At 42.3% G+C, this 20,693-nt stretch overlaps 1 protein-coding gene across 7 annotated transcripts in view; it reads left to right on the top strand.

Annotated features, from left to right (window-relative positions):
- TNRC6B (trinucleotide repeat containing adaptor 6B) overlaps window positions 1-20,693 on the top strand; it is a 294,477-nt gene that overhangs the window by 75,189 nt on the left and 198,595 nt on the right. For 6 of the 7 annotated variants that reach the window (XM_038007409.2, XM_073006699.1, XM_038007410.2 and 3 more), the window contains exon 3: window positions 6,428-6,518. The exons of the other annotated variant lie outside the window; for it this stretch is intronic. In XM_038007409.2, coding sequence (XP_037863337.2) covers window positions 6,474-6,518 — 45 coding nt within the window. In that variant the 5' untranslated portion in view covers window positions 6,428-6,473. The remainder of the gene's footprint in view (window positions 1-6,427; window positions 6,519-20,693) is intronic. 7 annotated transcript variants of the gene reach the window in all.

The following is a 20,693-nucleotide window of genomic DNA, read 5'->3' as shown; positions in this document are numbered from 1 at the left end:
AAAATACAAAAATTAGCCTGGCGTGGTGGCACGTGCCTGTAGTCCCAACTACTTGGGAGGCTGAGGCAGGAGAATCACTGAACACGGGAGGCAGAGGTTGTGGTGAGCCAAGATTGCACCACTGCACTCCAGCCTGGTCAACAGAGCGAGACTCTGTCTCTAAATATATACATACATACATACATACATACATACATACATACATACATACATAAAATAAACACTTGTGTTGTCTCATCTCATGATGGGACATGACTTGTCACTTTGGCATGACTTGTTCACCCCTCTAGTTTTCATGTAAGTGGGCTTTCCCCTGACTTTTTTGTGACTCTGTTAGCACTGATACATTAGACCCTTTGTCACTTCTTACATGGAACCCTTAGTTAACCGTATACTTTTGCATTGCCTATCTTACTTACCTTCTATTTTGTCAAAAGGAAAGTTGCCCTAGACACAACCATAAGCCATGCCTTCAAACAAGAATGTTATCAAGGTTTGTTCAAGAAACACATTGAAAACTAAGGACAGCTCCAAAACAAAAAATGAGAGCAAATAAAATAAAGGACAAAGATAAAAATAGGTATCAATATGACATTTAGTAAGTGGGCACATTACATGGTTTTAATCAGGAAAGATTTTTAGAAATAAAAACTGACTGGAGGCCAGGCACTATGGCTCACGCCTATAATCCCAGCATTTTGGGAGGCCTAGGCAGGTGGATTGCTTGAACTCACAAGTTCAAGACCAGCCTGGGCAACATAGTAAAATCCCAATTCTACCATAAATACAAAAATTAGCCAGGCGTGGTGATGTGCACCTGTAGTCCCAGCTACTTGGGAAGCCCAGCGAGGCTGAGGCTGCAGTGAACCGTGATCATGCCACCGCACTTCAGCCTGGGTGACTGAGTGAGACCCTGTCTCAAAAAAAAAAAAAAAAAAATACTGAATAGATTAGAAGGGTAGAGATGTGGATTGGTGATGAGGGGAAGGGGTTTCCAGTGGGGTATGGGCTAGGATATATATAGATAGAGATTAGCATGTTGTGTGCTGAGAATGGAAAGATTTGCCTGTGTGAATGCAGAATATAGTGTGCTTTGAGAGTAACTAGAAATGAGGTTAGTGAAAAGCTTTGGAAGTAAAAGTGTGTGATTAATGCTGTGGTAATGGAATAATTTGGAAGACAAGGCTGATATGGAAAACTGAACTTAATTCTGAGGAGGATACATTTTAGATATAAGTTGAGATCAAAGGGTATCCAATAAGTGGTATTCTCTTCCCTGCTCAAGTTCTGAACCAAGAGAGACTTAGTACAAAGGAGTAGGGCAGATAGGTGGAGATCAAAATTTCACGTTTATCATTCATAAAGTTGCCATTGGAGAACTGGCTTAAATGTAAGGGCAAGCAGACTTTTTAAGACTGGACTGAAGGACTTAACAGGTTTATTCACCCAGCAACACTAGTCTGGGATAGACCTGCCTCCTCGTCAACGAAAGGAGCAGAGCAGAACAGGTGCCCCCAAGGGAAAAGGGAGAGAAAAGGACTGGACTATGCAAGCCTGGTTCCTTCTTCCAGACACACTCATCAGAGAAGTGACTTCACCCCTGACAGCCTGAGTCAGGGATATAAGGCCAGGAATATGAAAAGTTGGATATTGTCCCATGTGGAAGGAAGCATCAGGAATGGGGAAAAAAGATTTCCTCCCCTAGCTTTCCTTCCTTCCTTTCCTTCCTTTCCTTCCTTCCCTCCCTTCCCTCCCTCCCTCCCTCCTTCCTTCCTTCCTTCCTTCCTTCCTTCCTTCCTTCCTTCCTTCCTTCCTTCCTTCCTTCCTTCCTTCCCTCCCTCCCTCCCTCCCTCCCTCCCTCCCTTCCTTCCCTCCCTCCCTCCCTTCCTTCCTTCCTTCCCTCCCTCCCTCCCTCCGTTCCTTCCTTCCTTCACCAGAAACCTCTTAATTTTCATTTTCGTTTTGAACCACCTATATAGGCCTAGCACAAGCAATTTAAACGTAGAACTTCACTGGTTTTATAATGCATGTGTGCTATTTGAAATTCAGCTGCTTTGCAGCTTATCTGCAGCGAGTAATTGTTCCACTTTCTGACGTCTAAAAGGCCTGTAGGAAGAAAGTCTGTTTTCCCTGAAGTCTAATCTTTCCTCAGCCATGCCTGTTTAGGAAAAGCTGCGCCGGCATAATTCAAGGTCAAGCAGCAGCCTTCTGTACACTGAAGCCACCCAAGCCCGCTAATGCCCTATTCCCTTTGCTGAGGCCAGCACAGCTGGCATTTGCTTGCTAGGCCAGAGCGGCCGGTGTATGCTGAGACTGCCTGCACAGCTGATATGTAAATGAGCTTTCAGTACCAGCATCACCACCACCACCACAACCGTCTGTGGCTTGTTTCTTGATGAGGCCTGCAAAGCCCCCAACCCTTTGCAAAGGCTTATGTGCCTAGTGTACGCAGTCTTGTCTCTATAGAAACAGCCACTTACGTGAAGACAAAGTTGCCATAACTACAGTCACTGCTAAGGTCAAAATACTGTGTGCCTATGGTTTATAAACCTCGAATTCAGCCTCAATAGTTAAAAGCTACTGTGTAACTATAAAAACAACAGTAAAAAGCCTAATATAAGCTTCTACAAGAAAATACTATGCCCCCTTATTAAAGTCCAAGACCCAAAGTCCTGGCCTTAACAGAAGCCTCAAAAATGCCACATGTGTTTTACTCCCTTGAATTTTATTTAGTTCATGTCTATTTATCAAAATTCGAGTGCCCTGCACCCGAGGTTACGGTCTTTGAGACCCAATAACTAGCACTCTCCTTCCCTTGACTGGACTCTATATTTTGGTCTCCCAAATGTCCTCCTTTTTAAAAACTTACATGCAGCAAAAAATGGTTACACTTTTCATTTTTCCCTCCTTTTTAAAAGGAGGGCATTTGGGAGACCAAAATACTGTTTCTCTGACTAATAAAGCTGTATTGGACTGCCTGTTCCTGCTGCCGCTGCTATCGTGTGTGCCGCTGGGCGGAGGAGCCGGGCTTAAAAAAAAAAAGCTATATTGAAGAATGTGGCACGTCTGCAGACTGGTGAGCTTAACACTGAACTTCATAATCACACAGACTGACCTACTCATGGGTAGTTGTGAGGGTCCTGTGTCTGTGGGTGGAGGAGGAGAGTAGAGTGCGTGCTCCCCGGGGCAGCTGGCTTCCAAAAGGAAGGAAAAGAAAGGGCTGAGCTCCATACACCTTGTTTCTCCTTCCAAACTCACCATTAAAGTTAGATCCTGTTACCTTCTCTGGAGTGGATTGTGTGCAGGTAGAGAGGAGCCAAGGGTGGAAACTCAGGAGCCAGGAAGCAGCATTCCCTTTTCACAACGTGTCCAAAGGGAAATGGAGATCACTGGGGATCGGACCCTGAAAGAATAAGAGTTCAAAGTAGAGAATGCCTTGTGAGTTGGTCATCTCCATGTACTTATTAAGTATCTATTATGTATCAAGTGCAAATACATTATCAGTGAATCCTCAGAATAACTATTATTCCCAAGTTTTGATAGGGAAGCTGAGACTGAGACAAATTGAGTAATTACCTCAAGGTCACACATCCGTACGCATTCAGGTCTGTTGGACTCTTCAGTGACGGCCACAGCTCCCCCTCCAGGTTCCAGTCACTGTCCCTTCCCCTTCAGGCCTAGCAATAGTAAGGTTCCCCACTGTTGTCAGCCACTGGGTGGTTCATTAGCCTTTGTTGGTTTCCCTATTTCCATTCTAACATGTTGGAAAATTGAGTGCTGGAGTAGTAGGGAAGGTAAGACTTGGGCCTTGGTAGGACCTTATTAGGAGACAATGGATTTTAAGAAGTGAGTATAGGGGCAGAAGTCTTGGTTAAAGCCTTGGGTACAAGGTGATAGCATAGGGGAGGAGAGATGACAGTGTTCAGTGTTGGGGGGTAGGGAGGAGGAGTCGGTGAGGGGAAATAGCAGTGCTTGTCGGAGAAGGAGAGAACTAATATGGCCAGGCGAGTCAAGCTAGAAAGAGACTTAAGAAAAATAGAACAGCCAAATAGGAGAATCCAGAAAAGATGAAAGTAAAAAGATTATAGCTGAAGGAGAAGCCAGCAAGATGAGAGCAGTGCCCTTTCACAGAAGAAACAACCACTGCCATCCCTTCGTCCTCTCCCGACCTCCTGTCTCCAGTCAGTGCCTCCCACTGGCTTAGCTCAGCCAGCAGCCAGAAGATAAGGAGCCCAATGATGGTGTCCCCTGAGGCACACAGTCAGGCAGAGAATGGAGTGGGGGTCTGGAGGGAGCAGACAGTACAGCCCCAGACCAAGGAGTGTGCTGAGCACAGGCCTGCAAGCATGAATGGAGTTCCAAGGAGTTTTTCTGGTTCAGCTATGCCTATGGTGCATCATCTATGAAATGCAGTCTCTGTTTCAGTGAAGTAGGAGAACTTAAAGACATCTGTGAAGCAAATTACACATAAAATCTTTCTGGATATGTTACCGAGTTTTTCCGGTGTTATCAACCTAATTTTCATCAAAAGAGAACTTTTTTTTTTTTTTTTGCGCAACTGTGATAAGTAGGTGAGGGACAAAGTCGACTAGAGAAAGCCTGTTTTCACTTGCTGTGAGCATCAGTCATGTGTTTTACAGGGGGGATGGGCAATGTTGATTACGTGGGGAGTAAGTGAATGAATATCAATTGAGAGCTTCTACTGTACTGATTTTACACTTCACATCACATAAATATGCATTCGTTCCCAAAAAGACCTTGCTAGGTAGATGAGCAAAGTAGATATTTTGGTAACCCCTTCCCACCCAGTAGATGAGGAAACAGCTTCCTGGAAGTGCCTTCTTAGCTGTGAGTCTTGGCTGGTTATAGAGAAGTCTGCACCAAAACAGATCATCAGGCATTGTGCATTAATAGATTTTTCTTGCAAAACACACTACCAGCATCTTTTTACCCTTTTTTTTTTTTTTTTTTTTTTTTTGAGACAGCATCTCACTCTGTTACCTAGGCTGGAGTGCAGTGGTGTGATCACGGCTCACTGCAGCCTTGACCTCCTGGACTCAACTAGTCCTCCCACCTCAGCCTCTTGAGTAACTGGGCCCACATACATGTGTCACCCAGCCTGGCTAATTTTCGTGTTTTGGGTAGAAGTGGGGTTTCGCCATGTTGCCCAAGCTGGTCTCGAAGCCCTTAGCTCAAGCAATCCACCTGCCTCGGCCTCCCAAATTACTGGGATTACAGGCATGAGCCACTGCACCCCCCTTTTTTAGTTTTTATGTTTTGTAGCTATGAGCTTTAAAGTAGCTGCTAGGTTTGTAAATATTCGTACCTGTATTATAATGGAGATTTGTGTCATTTGAATAATGATTCCTCAATAGTGCCAGGAGTGGTGGCTTATGCCTGTAATCCCAGCACTTTGGGAGTCTGAGACGGGCGGATCACGAGGTCAGGAGTTCAAGACCAGTCTAGCCAACGTAGTGAAACCCTATCTCTACTAAAAATACAAAAATTGGCGGGGGGTGGTGGTGGCGCCTGTAGTCCCAGCTACTTGGGAGACTGAGGCAGGAGAATCGCTTGAATCCAGGAGGTGGAGATTGCAGTGAGCCAAACTCACACCACTGCACTCCAGTGTGGGCGACACAGCAAGACTCTGTCTCAAAGAAAAAGAAAAAAAATTATTCCTCAATAATTACATATGTAATGAATTCATGAAAATGTTGTATAAATTTTTAGTAGTTTCCTTTTGGCACATTTTAATTCATAAAATTTGTCCAAACTTTTTCTTGACTCATTTTCTTCTTTGGGGAAAAATTAATTACTTTTTACTGTCTTGCCCTATAAATAGTCTCATATAAAAATAAATTAACTGACATTTAGTTTATTAAGCACATTTCCTAAAAATGAAAAGTGGGGCCACCCATTATAGTGTACTTTAATTTCAGTTACAAAGAAAGCAGGAACGTTATTCATAAATTATAAGCCCAGGAAACCCAGCCAATTCCAATAGCCTTAGCCTAATACCCAAGCACTGTGACCTGCAGGGGCGGAACAACAGGTGTGCCGCTTTGCTCACTGCCATACTTTCCTGCAGGTCAGTGTCTGCTGTGAGAATTTCGCCACCATCTCTGCCAAAAGCCAAATAAAATAGGGAAAGAAATCTAGAGCTATTAACATCCCGATGCTGGAAACCTGTCCTACTTACCCTTCTCCCCCAAGGTGGGAAAAATTCCCTCCCTGCTTCTCTCCTTCCCTCTTTCTTACCTTTAAGATGAATGTGCGTAGACACACACACACACACACACACACAGTTACTCAAAGTTACTTCACAGTGTCTGTGGCCTTAATTGAGAGAATTTCAGTCGAAACCTTTGAAAAAACAAAATTTTGCCCTGAATTCCTTACATACTTTTTCTCTTCTCTCTTCTTTTAGGCAGTATTTTTGTGTTTCTGCAGAGTTTTGCACAAAATCTGTTCCCATGCAAACCAATGAGGGAGAAGTATCGGAAGAAAGCAGTTCCAAGGTCAGTAAATTACTGAAAGGTACAGTTTGGGTAGAAATTGAACAATAGAGGCTGTGGATGAGCAGAATGGGAATTTCATTTTACATGACTGTAAAAATTCGATTGATTTAAATTAGAACCTAACCTAAGATTGAGAAATATTTTTTCTTTTCAGTATACTTTTTAATGCTATATGCTCATTTAAAACAATTTTACTGAACTACAGAGAACTTTATATTTTTAGAACACTAATACTATGTCTTTTTAAGTTTGTTATGAAAGTTACTCTAGGTTTATAAAAAATCAGAAGTATATATATAAAGTCAAGAGTCAAAGCTGGTCCCCTGTTCCTGCTGTACAGAGGCAGTCACTGATAATTTTTAGGTGTTTTTCTATTATAAATTTTATTTTGTTTTATTTTGGATTCAGAGGTACATATGCAGTTTGTTGCGTGGGTATGTTGTGTGATGCTGAGGCTTGGGGTACAAATGATTCCATCACTCAGGTAGTGAGCATAGTACCCAAGAGCTTGTCTTTGAACCCTTGTTCCCTTCCTTCCCTCTCCCTTTTGGAGTCCCCAGTGTCCACCGTTTCCATCTTTATGTCCAGATGTGCCCAGTGTTTAGCTCCCACTTATAAGTGAGAACATGCTGCATTTGGTTTTCTGTTTCTTTGTTAATTCATTTAGGATAATGGCCTTCAGCTGTATCCATGTTGCTGCAAAGGACATGATTTAATTCTTTTTTTTTTTTTTTTTTTTATAGACTGGGCCTGGCTCTATTGCCCAGGCTGGAGTGCAGTCACACGATCTTGACTCATTGCAGCCTCTGCCTCCCAGGCTGAAACCATTCTCCCACCTCAACCTCCTGAGTAGCTGGGACTACAGGTGCCTACCACCAAACCTGGCTAATTTTTGTATTTTTTGTAGAGACAGGGTCTCACTTTGTTGCCCAGGCTGGTCTCACACTCCTGAGCTCAAGCAGTCCACCCGCCTAGGTCTCCCAAAGTACTGGGATTACAGGCATGAGCCACCCTGCCTAGATGATTTCATTCTTTTTTTATGGCTGCGTATTATACATTTTTAAATGGTAATTTGTTTGCTTTGTTTTTTCAATCTAAAGCCTAAGAAATATTATCATCAAATCTTATATGTAAATATAGATAATAAATAAAAATAAATATATATGACTCTCTATATAAATCCTATATATAAATATTTATCTATATTTTTGTCTCTCTCTGGCTCCATGTGCTGGTTTTCCTCGGCTGCTGCTTAACATGGTTACATGAGACCCTTAGTATTACTTTTACTTCGCTCTTTGTCCATTCAGAATTGTCTGTAGCTCTTCCTGGGAGCTCTGAAAACAACTCTTTCAGTTTCTTTCTGGATGTCCCCTCTACGGGGCTGTGATCTAGTCCACAACTTGGGTGGAGGGACAGATGTCATCCCGTCCTCTTGGTTTTCCTTTCCCATCTCACCAGATTTCTTTCTTTCTGTAGCCAAAGCACAAATTTATAGACTTTCATCAGACTTATCTAGACCCTGAATCTCATATAGGGTGAGTCAGAGCCTGTGAGGTACACACATGCTCTAGGAATCTCCCTCACACACACATACACACACACACACAGGTACACACATGCTCTAGAAATCACACACACACACACACACACAGAGGCACACATACCCGGGACACCCAAGGTACCCACACCCCAGAATGTCTGAGGTACATATGCATCCTTCCCCAAGATCCCAATTTACTAATTTATAGTGAAATGTAATGTTAAGGAAGACTGGGGCTCTGCACGCTGGCTCATGCCTGCAATCCCAGCACTTTGGGAGTCCGAGGCGAGTGGATCGCTTGAGCTCAAGTGTTCGAGACCAGCCTAGGCAACATGATGAAATCCTGTCTCCAAAAACAAAAAGTAGCTGGGCATGGTGGTGCATGCCTGCAGTCCCAGCTACTCAGGAGGTTGAGGTGGGAGGATTGTTTGTACCCAGGGACGTGGAGGCTGCAGTGAGCTGTGATTATGCCACTGCACTCCAGCCTGGGCAGCAAAGCAAGACCCTATCTCAAAAAAAAAATGGAAGATTGGATTTCTGGCTAGTACATTTTCTCCCTGGAAAGATAAGGTATAATTGGGAGATTGCTTGGTGAATATGTAATTAGACCAGTATAGAATATATTACTGTGCCATAAGCTCAGTTTTCAGCTTCTTTTTGGAAAAATAAATGACTAGTTTTCTTGATTTTTCAATTACTGAATAGTTATCAGTTCAGAATGAATTAGACTCAAGAATAAGAGAACATTCTTTTTATATGTGTCCTAAGTGGATGCTTCTGTTATAAATTAGATTATAACTTCAACTTCATCAGCCTTAGTTTAACTCAGGTTCTTATGTTTTTCCCCCGATGTTGCTTTTGTTTAAAATCTTATATTTGGACGCTGATTTCATCTCGCAGGCGTCAGTCCACTCTCCCCCACTGAGGGTGTTAATCAATCAATCAGTCAATAAAATCTTATGTTTGGAATGATTTAATGTATGGCTGGAATTATCATTTTGCTGTGGTTATGTAGTTTGTGGATGTCTGTTAACAGAAGGCCATTAGGAAAGGTAGCAGGTTTTGAGGAAAAGTAGAGAATTTTTTACCAAAAAGTGATTTTCAGCTGAATTTCTTTTTGTTCAAAAATTTTTTTTTGAGACCGGATCTTGCTCTGTTACCAAGTCTGGAATGTGGTGGTATGATCATAGCTCACAGCTCACTGCAGCTTCAACCACCCAGCCTCAAGCAGTTCTCCCATCTCAGCCTCCCAAGTAGCTGGAACCACAGTTGTGTGCCATCACACCTGGCTCTTTTTTTTTTTTTGGTAGAGACAGAGTCTTGCTGTGTTGCCCAGACTGGTCTCGAACTTCTGGGCTCAACTGATTCTCCTGCCGCAGCCTCCCAAAGTGCTGGAATTTTAGGTGTAAGCCACTGCGCCTGGTCTTCAATAAATAATTCTTAAGCATGTGTTATCATGGGGTACAACAGTGAACCAAAAAGACATGGTTCCTACTCTCAAGGTGGTTTCATCTTAGTGGGAGACATGAATAAATATAAAGAAAGATAATAATTATAGATGATGGCAAGTGCTATGAAGAAAATAAAAGAAAGCCATGTCATGCAGGGCAGCTGGGAGGAAGAGCGTAGCTAGTCAAGGAAGATCTCTCTGAGAAGGGGACATTTCAGCTGAAGCTAATGGGCAAGGGAGCCAGCTGTCTGGAGGGCTGGAGGAACAGTGTTCTAGACACAGGAAACAGCTGAAAAAGCCCTTGGCCTCTTCCAAGAACTCTCAGAAACCTGTGGGCCAAGTGTGACAGGAGGTTAGAGAGAGAGGCAGAGACCTTGCAAGGCCTCAGAGGCCACAGTGCAACGTGGACCTATTCTCCATGCATAGGGCAGCCATTGAAGTCTGTTCACTCGAGGAGTGATGTGATGTGGTAGGATGTGCATTTTAAGAGATGGCTCTGGCTGTTGTCTGGAGAGTGGATTGGAAAGAGGTAAGAGTGGAAGCAGGGAGCCTGGTGAGAAGGCATGTGCAGCCGTTCGGGTAGGGCTGCATTCATGGGTGTTACTGGAAGTGGAGGAAAGGCAGACTTGAGGTGTGTTTTGGCGCCAACACTGATGTGGCTCGAGGATGGATTGGGATCCTTTTGCATCATAGAAAGGGGAATTTCAAGAAAAAGGTTCCCTCAGTAACTTCAGATGCTGCCAAGAATCGAGGAGGTTGACAAGTAAGAAAAGACAACTGGATTTGTTTAAAAACTCATTAAAGAGAAAGGATATGAGAAAACTTTCTGGGGAGATGGAGATGTTCTGTGTCTGATAGGGGTGCAACGGTTTATAATTACAATAAAAATAGTTACAGTGGCCGGGCGCGGTGGCTCAAGCCTGTAATCCCAGCACTTTGGGAGGCCGAGACGGGCGGATCACGAGGTCAGGAGATCAAGACCATCCTGGCTAACACGGTGAAACCCCGTCTCTACTAAAAAATACAAAAAAACTAGCCGGGGGAGGTGGTGGGCGCCTGTAGTCCCATCTACTCGGGAGGCTGAGGCAGGAGAATGGTGTGAACCCGGGAGGCGGAGCTTGCAGTGAGCTGAGATCTGGCCACTGCACTCCAGCCTGGGGGACAGAGCGAGACTCCGTCTCAAAAAAAAAAAAAAAAAAAAAAAAGTAGTTACAGTGTAGGGACATAATCAAATGGAGTGGAGAATACATGGAAGTATAGATGAAGCAGGAATGGCAGAATGTTGGCAACTATTGAAGTGTTGTGATGGGTACATAGGGGTTTATTTGTATTTACTTTGTACATGTTTTAAATTTTCTTTTCTTTTTTTTTTTTTTTGAGACGGAGTGTCGCTCTGTAGCCCAGGCTGAAGTGCAGTGGCGCGATCTCAGCTCACTGCAAGCTCCGCCTCCTGGGTTTACGCCATTCTCCTGCCTCAGCCTCCCAAGTAGCTGGGACTACAGGCGCCCGCCACCTTGCCCGGCTAGTTTTTTTTATTATTATTTTTTAGTAGAGACAGGGTTTCACCGTGTTAGCCAGGATGGTCTCAATCTCCTGACCTTGTGATCCGCCCGTCTGGGATTACAGGCTTGAGCCATCGCGCCTGGCCTAAATTTTCTATGATAACTTCTAAAAAGAATTTACTGGTGTTCAGGGGTGCCATTTAATTGGAGTAGGAGGTACAGAAACCAAATTTTATGGGTTAAAGAGAAATTAAATGATTTTTAAAAATGCGTTATGACTATAGTCCACCACCCAATTTTAGGACATTTGGAAATAAATGGAAGAGAGAACAATGAGGAGGAGGATTAAGTTCAAGTGAAAGATTTTTTTAAAATGGAAAAGGCCTATGCATGTTTGAGAAAAAAGGGAAGAAATGAGTGGAGGAAGGCAAGAGTGCAGTTAGATAAAGGTTTCTCCGATTTCCAGGCTTAACGGGCCTCGTACTGCAGTAATGCCTGAGCTCAGGCCCAAATCCTGCTCTTCTGACTCTTGTTTAGTGGTGGAGGGAGTTTTGGAGGAGGAAAGAAAGAAAGTGAATTCAGCTTTTTTTTTGTATTGCCTTCAAAAGAGAAGTCATTGTAGTTGGGAGAGTGTAGAGTACACAGTCAAAGACTTGAAATTACAAGTTTCGATTTCCTGTTAAGAGGAAAGGCTTGGAATTGCAGCTGTAGAGAAGATGCTAAGAATAGTTAACAAATGAATAAAGGGTCAATATGGTTTACAAAATATCCAGGTAGGTTGTGCAAGTATAAATCGGGAGCCCTTATGGATGGGCAGGGTTGGTATAGAAGTCTTATTGGAGGAAGTGAATTTTGCTCTTCCTCTTGAAGAGATGTTCTCTGAAACCGTGCAGCATTTTCCTTAATATTTTCTTGGAGAGAGATGTTTACTGAAGTTCAGAGTTGGATTAGGATTCTATATTCTTCGGGAGTTGGGAAATGTAGACTTTGACCTCTTGAGTTTAGGGAGATTTTTTTTTTTTCTCTGCCAGAAACATATAAAGCAGGTGATGGTTTCTAAAAGACTGCTGTAAACAGATTATAGATGATTCCTGAATTATGCACAAGCATCCTATTTTTCCTTATTTTTGCCTTCTTTCCTCCCCTCCTCTCTCCTGATTAATTCAGCAAATATTTATTGAACACCTGCTGTGTGCCAGGAACTGTGCTGGGTGCTGACACACAGAATTGACTCCTTAAACTATTATTTATTCTTTTAATTCTTGGAGCTCTAACCATTTAAAGTGGAGGCAGGAAGAAAGAATGTTAAATTTCACATCAGTTTGGAATGAGCTTTTTTCCCTGAATGGTCACCAGATTGCAATTTTGTATGACCTAACGAATTTCTCAAAGAGAGTTCTGCTGTTGTTGTGAAAGCTTCTATTGTAAATGCTGAAGGAAGACAAGTTGACAGAGTTATTGTTAATGTAAAACTTTAGACGCCCCTGAACGTATCCTTTGGAGGAACAGTGACTATTTCTTACATTTTTCCCAAGGACCACTCAGGGCTTATTTAATTTTTCTGCTGCGTATGTGAGAGATAAAATTGAATCAAATTAACAGAGTTACCCATGGAACTGTCTTATTGTTCCACATTTTTAGAGGTTAAATATGAAAATTATGTTCTGTGGCTGGGCATGGTGGCTCACGCCTGTAATCCCAGCAGTTTGGGAGGCTGAGGTGGGCAGATGGCTTGAGGTCAGGAGTTTGAGACTAGCCTGGCCAACATAGCAAAACCCCATCTCTACTAAAAATACAAAAATTAGCTGGGCAGGTTAGCGTGCACCTGTAATCCCAGCTGCACCTGTAATCCCAGCTACTCGGGAGGCTGAGGCAAGAGAATCACTTGAACCCAGGAGGCAGAGGTTGCAGTGAGCCAGGATCACACCACTGTACTCCAGCCTGGGTGACAGTGTGAAACTCCATCTCAATAAATACAGTACAATACAGTATAATGCAATGCAATACAATACAATACAATACAATCAATACAATACAATATGATACAATACAATACAATAATTAGCCAGGCATGGTGACGTGTGCCTGTAGTCCCAGCTACTCGAGAGGCAGGAGAATCGCTTGAACCTGGGAGGCAGAGGTTGCAGTGAGCCGAGATCATGCCCTTGCACTCCAACCTGGGCGACAGAGTGAGACTCCATCTCAAAAAAAAAAAAAAAAAAAAAATTATATTATGTAAAAAGTCTTTGATGACATAGGAAATCTGGAGGCATGGATATGTATGTACTTCATTGGCCTGATTCCCATAGAGAGAAACTCATATGACCTATTTTATTTGGCATTTATGTGCTTATATTATCACACTGATCTGAAAACAGATACGATTTTATCTGTCACATGTTGGTTTGACTGGTTAAATGTAATGCTCACTTTTGTTAGTGCCTGATTTCGCTATCACATAGTGGAACTGTGCATTACTGGGAGGTTTCAGCTCTTTTTTGGCTTTACTGACACATGCTGGAACTAAGCTGTTTATTTGTGTCATCTTTTCTTATTTTTATTGAGATATTATCAAAAGTGATATACTTTTATAGTCATTCAGTTTATTTAATTCAACAAACATTTATTGGGCACCTACTAGTTGCTGATGTAGGTACAGGCATGCAAAGTTATTTATGTAAGACATGGTGTCTGCATTTCGGGCACTTTTAATCTGGTTGAGGGAGGTAACCATACCATACAGGCTATGACACTGATATTAAATATGTGCCTAGGTCAAAGCAATGAAATCTGTCTGGCATGAAGTTCCACAATGGAGAGGGATCTCTTGAACTGGGCATTGTAGAAAGAAGGGTTTCATGGTTTTTATTGGTTTGTTGTTGGATGGGTGACGGGGAGAAGGCTATTATATGCAGAGGAACTGTGTATAGCATATAAGGGGTAATGTGCTGGGCGTGGTGGCTCACACCTGTAATCCCAGCACTTTGGGAAGTCGAGGCAGGCGGATCACCTGAGGTTGGGAGTTCGAGACCAGCCTGACCAACATGGAGAAACCCCATTTCTACTGAAAATACAAAAAAATTACCCGGGCATGGTGGTGTGCACCTGTAATCCCAGCTTCTCAGGAGGCTGAAGCAGGAGAATCGCTTGAACCCGGGAGGAAAGAGCTTGTGGTGAGCCGAGACCGTGCCATTGCACTCCAGCCTGGACAACAAGAGCGAAACTCAGTCTCAAAATAATAATAATAATAATAAAGTAATGTGTGATGGGAGATGGTGAAAAATTTGAGTGTGTTTCAGATATCTTGGTGTCTATTACATCACATCAAAACTTAGTGGTTTCAAACCACCATTGCAACCTCCTGAGTGGAATAATTCCAAAAAGTTAGTAAATACTCTATCCTCCAGGATGTGGAGCATAACTTTCCACTCCTTAAGTGTGGATTCACACAGTGGAGAACCCTAAAGCCAGGCGATCAAGGTCAACATCAACAGTGATAAGTCATTTTTATAGTTAGTACCCTTGGTACGATGTGAGGAAATGGCACTTCAATTTCTAGTTTTCTTCCCTAAAATCCATTATCCCAGTCTAATCATGAGAAAAACATCAGACAAATTCCACTAGAGGGGTGTTCTGCAGAATACCTGATCAGCACTCCTGAAAACTCAAGGAAAACTGAGAAAAATCTGAGGAACTGTCACAGCCAAGAGACAGCTAAGGGGACACGATAACAATGTAATGTGGTATTCTGAATGGGATCCTGGAACATTAGGTAAAAACTAAGCAAATTTAATAAAGCATGGACTTTAGTTAATGTATCGGGTGGGGGGCTACGGGAGGGATAGCATTAGGAGAAATACCTAATGTAGGTGACGGGTTGATGGGTGCAGCAAACCACCATGGCACATGTGTACCTATGTAACAGACCTGCACGTTCTGCACATGTATTCCAGAACTTACAGTTTAATAAATAATAATGTCTCAATATTGGTTCTTGAATTGTGACAATATACTAAGGAAATGTGTTATTAACAGCAGAAACTGGGTTCAGATAAATGGACTATCTTCATAATTTTTCTGTAAATCTAAACCTCTTCTAAAAAATAAAGTTTTCATATATTTTTAAAACTCCATCGCCAAGACAACCTTTCATTTGTCATAATTCTGTGTTTTCCTGGGCTCAGTAGGGCAGTTCTTCTCTTCCAAAGTGGTATTGGCTAGAGTTACAGTCATCTGGAGGCCCAGTTAGCCAAAAATGTCTGAAAGGGCCCACTGACATGGCTGGCAGTTGGTGTTGGCTGTTAGCTAGGAGACCACCTTGAGGCTGTTGACCCAAGGTTCTCCTCCATGTGACCTCTGCACGCCTTGGGTTTCTCACAGCAGTTGGCAGTGATTCAGGAGGGAGCATTCCGACCATGCAGGAGCTGCAGATACCTTTAAGCCCAGCCTTAGAAGTCACCCAGCTTTGCGTCTTCCCCAGTCTGTTGAATTAAAGCAAGTCACAGGACCGTCCCAGACTCAAGGAGGGGAGAAACAGATCCTACCTTTCAGTGGGAAGACTGGCCTTAAATATGAGATCATCTTTAATCCACCACACAGTGACTAGAATGTTGGGTGCCAGGGAAGCGGAGGGCATGGCAGAGCCCAGATTATCTAGGCTGAAGAGTTTCAAGAATAGACAACAGATTAAACAATTTTATTTTAGCAACCTTACTGACACCTTGAAATAGCAGATTTTTTTGTTTGTTTGTTTAATAGAAACATGTTCTTGCTCTGTTGCCCAAGCTGGAGAGCAGTGGTATGATTATGGCTTACTGAAACCTTGAACTGAACGGGCTCAAGTGATCCTCCCACCTCAGCCTCCAGAATAGCTGAGACTACAGGTGTGCCACCAAGCCTGGCTAATTTTTCTTACCTTTTTTGTGGGGACCGGGTCTCACTGTGTTGACCAGGCTGGTCTCAAACTTCTGACTCAAGTGATCCTCCTGCCTCTCAGCCTCCCAAAGTGCTGAGATTACAGGTGTGAGCCACTGCAGCCAACCGAAGCAGCAGATTTTTAAAGCAGGGAAATGAGATGTACATTTTACTTTGTGATTTGCTGTGTGAGGATAACTGGTGTTGATGTAGAGGGTAGACTAGAATATCTGTATCTCTACACTCAGATTATCTAAAAGAAAAGAGGATTTAATAGGCCTACTTCAGCCTGTGGACTGATTTCCACTGGGTCGTGAGTTCTCAGGAGTTAAGAGAGAAAGAGCAAAAGGTGAGGAAGTAGATCCCATAGAAGGACAAATGAATTGGAAGGCAAGGGCAAGGACTAGCATTCCTGGGATGGTCTCCAGACCTGATGTAATCTTCCTTTATGGTTCTTAACAAAGATAGATTAGAATGCTTAAACTCTGTAGCCATTTCTCACTTTAAATATAATGTCACTTAGGTCAGTACTCTAAATGAGTTGGTGTTAGCTAGCTGTAGAGATTCTGTAGCTCTAGACTTGAAGTGTTCATTTTTAAGTGAAATCTAAAACAGATAATAGTAGAGTTTGTTATAGAGCTGAGCAGTTGGGTGTTTGTGATCATATTCTCTGTACCTTTGTGTATATTTATCGTATGTATGTGTGTATATATACACACACACATATATATGTGTATACGTGTGTGTGTGTGTGTGTGTGTGTATATATATATATATATTTTTTTTTTTTTTTTGAGGCAGAGTCTTGCTCTGTCACCTAGGCTAGAGTATAGTAGCCTGAACACAGCTCATTGCAGCCTGAACCTCCTGGGCTCCAAGGGATCCTCCTGCCTCAGCCTCCCGTGTAGCTGGGACCATAGGCGCATGCCACCGCACCCAGCTAAATTTTTTTTTAACTATTTTGTAGAGACTTGGTCTCACTATGTTGCCTAGGCTGGTCTTGAACTCCTGGGCTCAAGAGATCCTCCCACCTCAGCCTCCCAAAGTGTTTAGATTACAGGCTTGAGCCACCATGCCTGGCCTGTCTATTTAAATAGTTATAATAAAACAATGAAAGTAAGCTCTGGGGTTTCAAATTGATAGCTATAGGTTTAAGTACCCAGGTGTCTCTACTAATTACTGCAAGTAAATATTTACTGAATCAGGAAGCTAACATTTTAGCTATTAATAATAATGTTCTTTATTGTTAGCAAAGGTAACAAGTAAACGTAGTCTTTGTCTACAGAGAATACATTAAAGATAGTTAAATAGGATAAGTTAGACATAAAATACACAGTAGCATTTGAAATATCTGTTTTAACTGGTTTCATTGACAAAGAACTGCAAGATCTGTTCTTAATAGTAAGTGCTCATTTAGTCAAGAAAAGTGTTACACAGGAGTATTTTAGGAACATGGTAATTTGTTTTGTTTGTGTTTTGGTAGGGGATGCAGAGAAGAAAGATTTACACATAGTTTAATAAAGTCTTTTGCTTTCCAGAGCTTAGGATATCTCTACCTTAGGTTGAATCTGCTTTAGCAAGTGATTGCAAGATGTCATGGAATTTGGTATTCCAAGAGCAGGTTGGAAAAGCAAACATGCAGCGCAAATGCTTTCCCCATTTGTTTACATAGCTGGTAAGCAACATCATTTGGGTTGAATTCCAGGTCTGTCTGACTCCAGAGGCCGTAGTAGTTCAATATTCCATCCTGGACAAGTTACACAGCAGAGTAATCAACTGTTTCCTTATGTCAGATAAACTTACTGGAAAAGTCACCTGGGTATAAAAGAATCCCTAAGAAGGGAGAGGGTGCTTTGTGAATATTCAGAGCCACACATTTCTCCGGAAAAGAGATGGTTAGAGCATTGAGATGTCTGTGAGACCCTGGAGATGGGGTTAGAAGCAGAATCCCTGCAGGCAATAGGGAGCTATTGAAGGATGTTAAGCAGGGGAGAAACCTGATCTGATGCATATTTTAGAAAGACTGACCTGCCGTAATCCCAGCACTTTGGGAGGCCGAGATAGGCAGATTACTTGAGGTCAGGAGTTCCAGACCAGCCTGGCCAACATGGTGAAACCCTGTCTCTACTAAAAATACAAAAATTAGGCAGGCGTGGTGACAGGCGCCTGTAATCCCAGCTACTCGGGAGGCTGAGGCAGGAGAATCACTTGAACTGGGAGGCAGAGGTTGCAGTGAGCCAAGATCATGCCTCTGCACTCCAGCCTGGACAACAAAGCTAGACTCCATCTCAAAAAAAAAAAAAAAAAAAAGAAAGAAAGAATGACCTGGCAGGAGTGTGGAGAAATGATTACAAACAGGGTGTAAAATGGAGACAGGGAGACTAGTTAGGAGTCCCCTCAAGAAGACTGAGGAAGGCTTGAAATCAGACAGTAACAGTGGTCTGCAGAAGCATACAGGAAGGATGGGACTAGAGCACAAATCTGTAAAGGGTTGAATGATACCATGTAAAATAGGAGATAGAGCAAGCTATTGTTACTGTTATTATGTTTTTGTTTTTGTTTTGAGATGGAGTCTCGCTCTGTTGCTCAGACTGGAGTGCAGTGGCATGATCTCAGCTCACTGCAACCTCTGCCTCCCAGGCTCAGGATTACAGGCACACACCACCATGCCCAGCTAATTTTTGTAGTTTTAGTAGAGACGGGGTTTCGCTACGTTGGCCAGACTGGTCTTGAATTCCTGACCTCAGGTGATCCGCCTGCCTCAGCCTCCCAAAGTGCTGGGTTTACAGGCATGAGCATTGTTATTTTTAACTAGGTGTGGATTTTGAAATATTGAGGCACCTGCAGGCAGCCCAGGTAAAACTAATTAGTAGGCATTTTAGCACTCAGTAGAGAGAGAGGACATCAAGATACACATTAGGAGTGCTCAGCATAATAGGAATAGATGGGGCCTGGGAGATGAGAAAAGGCTCAAGTATAGAACTGTAGGAACTATTTCAGACTGGATCCAACCTGAGCATGGATAAGAATTCGCTTTCTCAAAGTACCAAAACAAAACAGAACCCCAAACAGCAATTCAAAATGCTAAAAAAAAAAAAAAAAAAGTAAAAATAAAAATAAGGAAAGAAAAAACTTAGCTTGGATATTCTTTCCTTTTTCTTTTTAGCAGCTTTATTAAGGTATATTTTACATCCCATAAAACTTACCCATTTATAGTATATAGCTCAGTGGTTTTTAGTGTATTCACAGAGTTGTACCACCATCACTACCATCTAATTTAAGAACATTTTCATTACTCCAAAAAGAAACTGTATCCCTTAGCAGTCACTCTCTATTCCCTTTCCTCCCAGCCACAGGCAACCACTAATCTTTCCATCTCTATAGAATTACCTATTCTGGACATTTCATATAAATAGAATCATACGGTATGTTTTCCTTCTGTGTGAGACTTCTTTCAGTTAGCGTCACGTTTTCAAGGCTATCCATGTTATCGCACATTATCAGTACTTCAGTCCTTTGAATGGCTGAATAATACCCTATTGCATGGATGTATGCATTTTCTTTTTCTGTTTTTCTTTTCTTTTTTTTTTTTTTTTTGAGATGGGAGTCTTGCTCTGTTGCCCAGGCTGGAGTGCAGTGGTGTGATCTTGGCTCACTGCAGCCTCTGCCTCCCGGGTTCCAGCAATTCTCCTGTCTCAGCCTCCTGAGTAGCTGAGATTACAGGCGCCTTCCACCATGCCCGGCTAATTTTTGCATTTTTAGTAGAGACGGGGTTTCACCATGTTGGCCAGGCTGGTCTCGAACTCCTGATCTCAGGTGATCTGCCTGCCTTGGCCTCCCAAAGTGCTGGGATTATAGTCGTGAGCCACCATGCCCAGCCCGCATTTTGTTTATATACTCAACAGTTGATGAGTATTTGGATGGTTCCCACCTTTTGACTGCTGTGAACATTAATAATATTATGAAATGAATATTATAATGCTGCTGCGAACATTTGTGTACAAGTTTTTGTGTGGAATATGTTTTCATTTCTCTTAGTTATATACCTAGGAGTGGAACTGCTGGGTCATATAGTTTAACTTTTGGAGGAACTGCCATACTGTTTTTCAAGTGACTACACCATTTTATATTCTCACCAGAAATGCATGAAGGTTCCAATTTGTCTGCATCATCACCAGTACTTGTTACTGTCATCCAAAAGCTTTAACATTTTAGCCCCCACAGTTAGGTCTGTGATCTGCCTCAAATTAAGTTTTGTATGTAGTATATGACATAGAGGTCATGGTTCATACATTTCCATGTGGTTATCCATTTCCTCCAGCACTTTTTCCTCACTGAATTACATTAGTCTTTTGCTAATTTTTTTCTAATTGTGAAGTCTTATGCTTTAAGTTCAAAAGAATCAATTATACAACTATAGGATGGGCAAAACCAGTATACTAGCAGTGTACAGACAATGTGATTGACTTCTGAAACAAAAAACCACTTCTTGCTTAGCTATAGGACCACAAATTTTAACTGATAACATATTTTAATATCCTTTGAAGCTTATTTTGACCATGTGATTAAATTCTAGTCAAAGAGATGTAAGCAGGATGTAAAGTGCAGCTTCCACAAAGTCTTCCTAAGGAAGTGGCAAGTTCTCTCCTTTCTGCTACATGGAACACAGACATGAAGGTTGGGGCTGGAGCAACCATCTTAGAACACAAGGTGGAAGAAATATATTGAAGAGGGAAGAACAATAGAAGTCTCGAGTCCCTGGTAAT

The sequence above is a fragment of the Chlorocebus sabaeus genome, chromosome 19 (assembly GCF_047675955.1).
Source record: "Chlorocebus sabaeus isolate Y175 chromosome 19, mChlSab1.0.hap1, whole genome shotgun sequence".
NCBI classification, from domain to species: Eukaryota; Metazoa; Chordata; class Mammalia; order Primates; family Cercopithecidae; genus Chlorocebus; species Chlorocebus sabaeus.
This window is presented reverse-complemented; position numbering and strand designations above follow the sequence as displayed.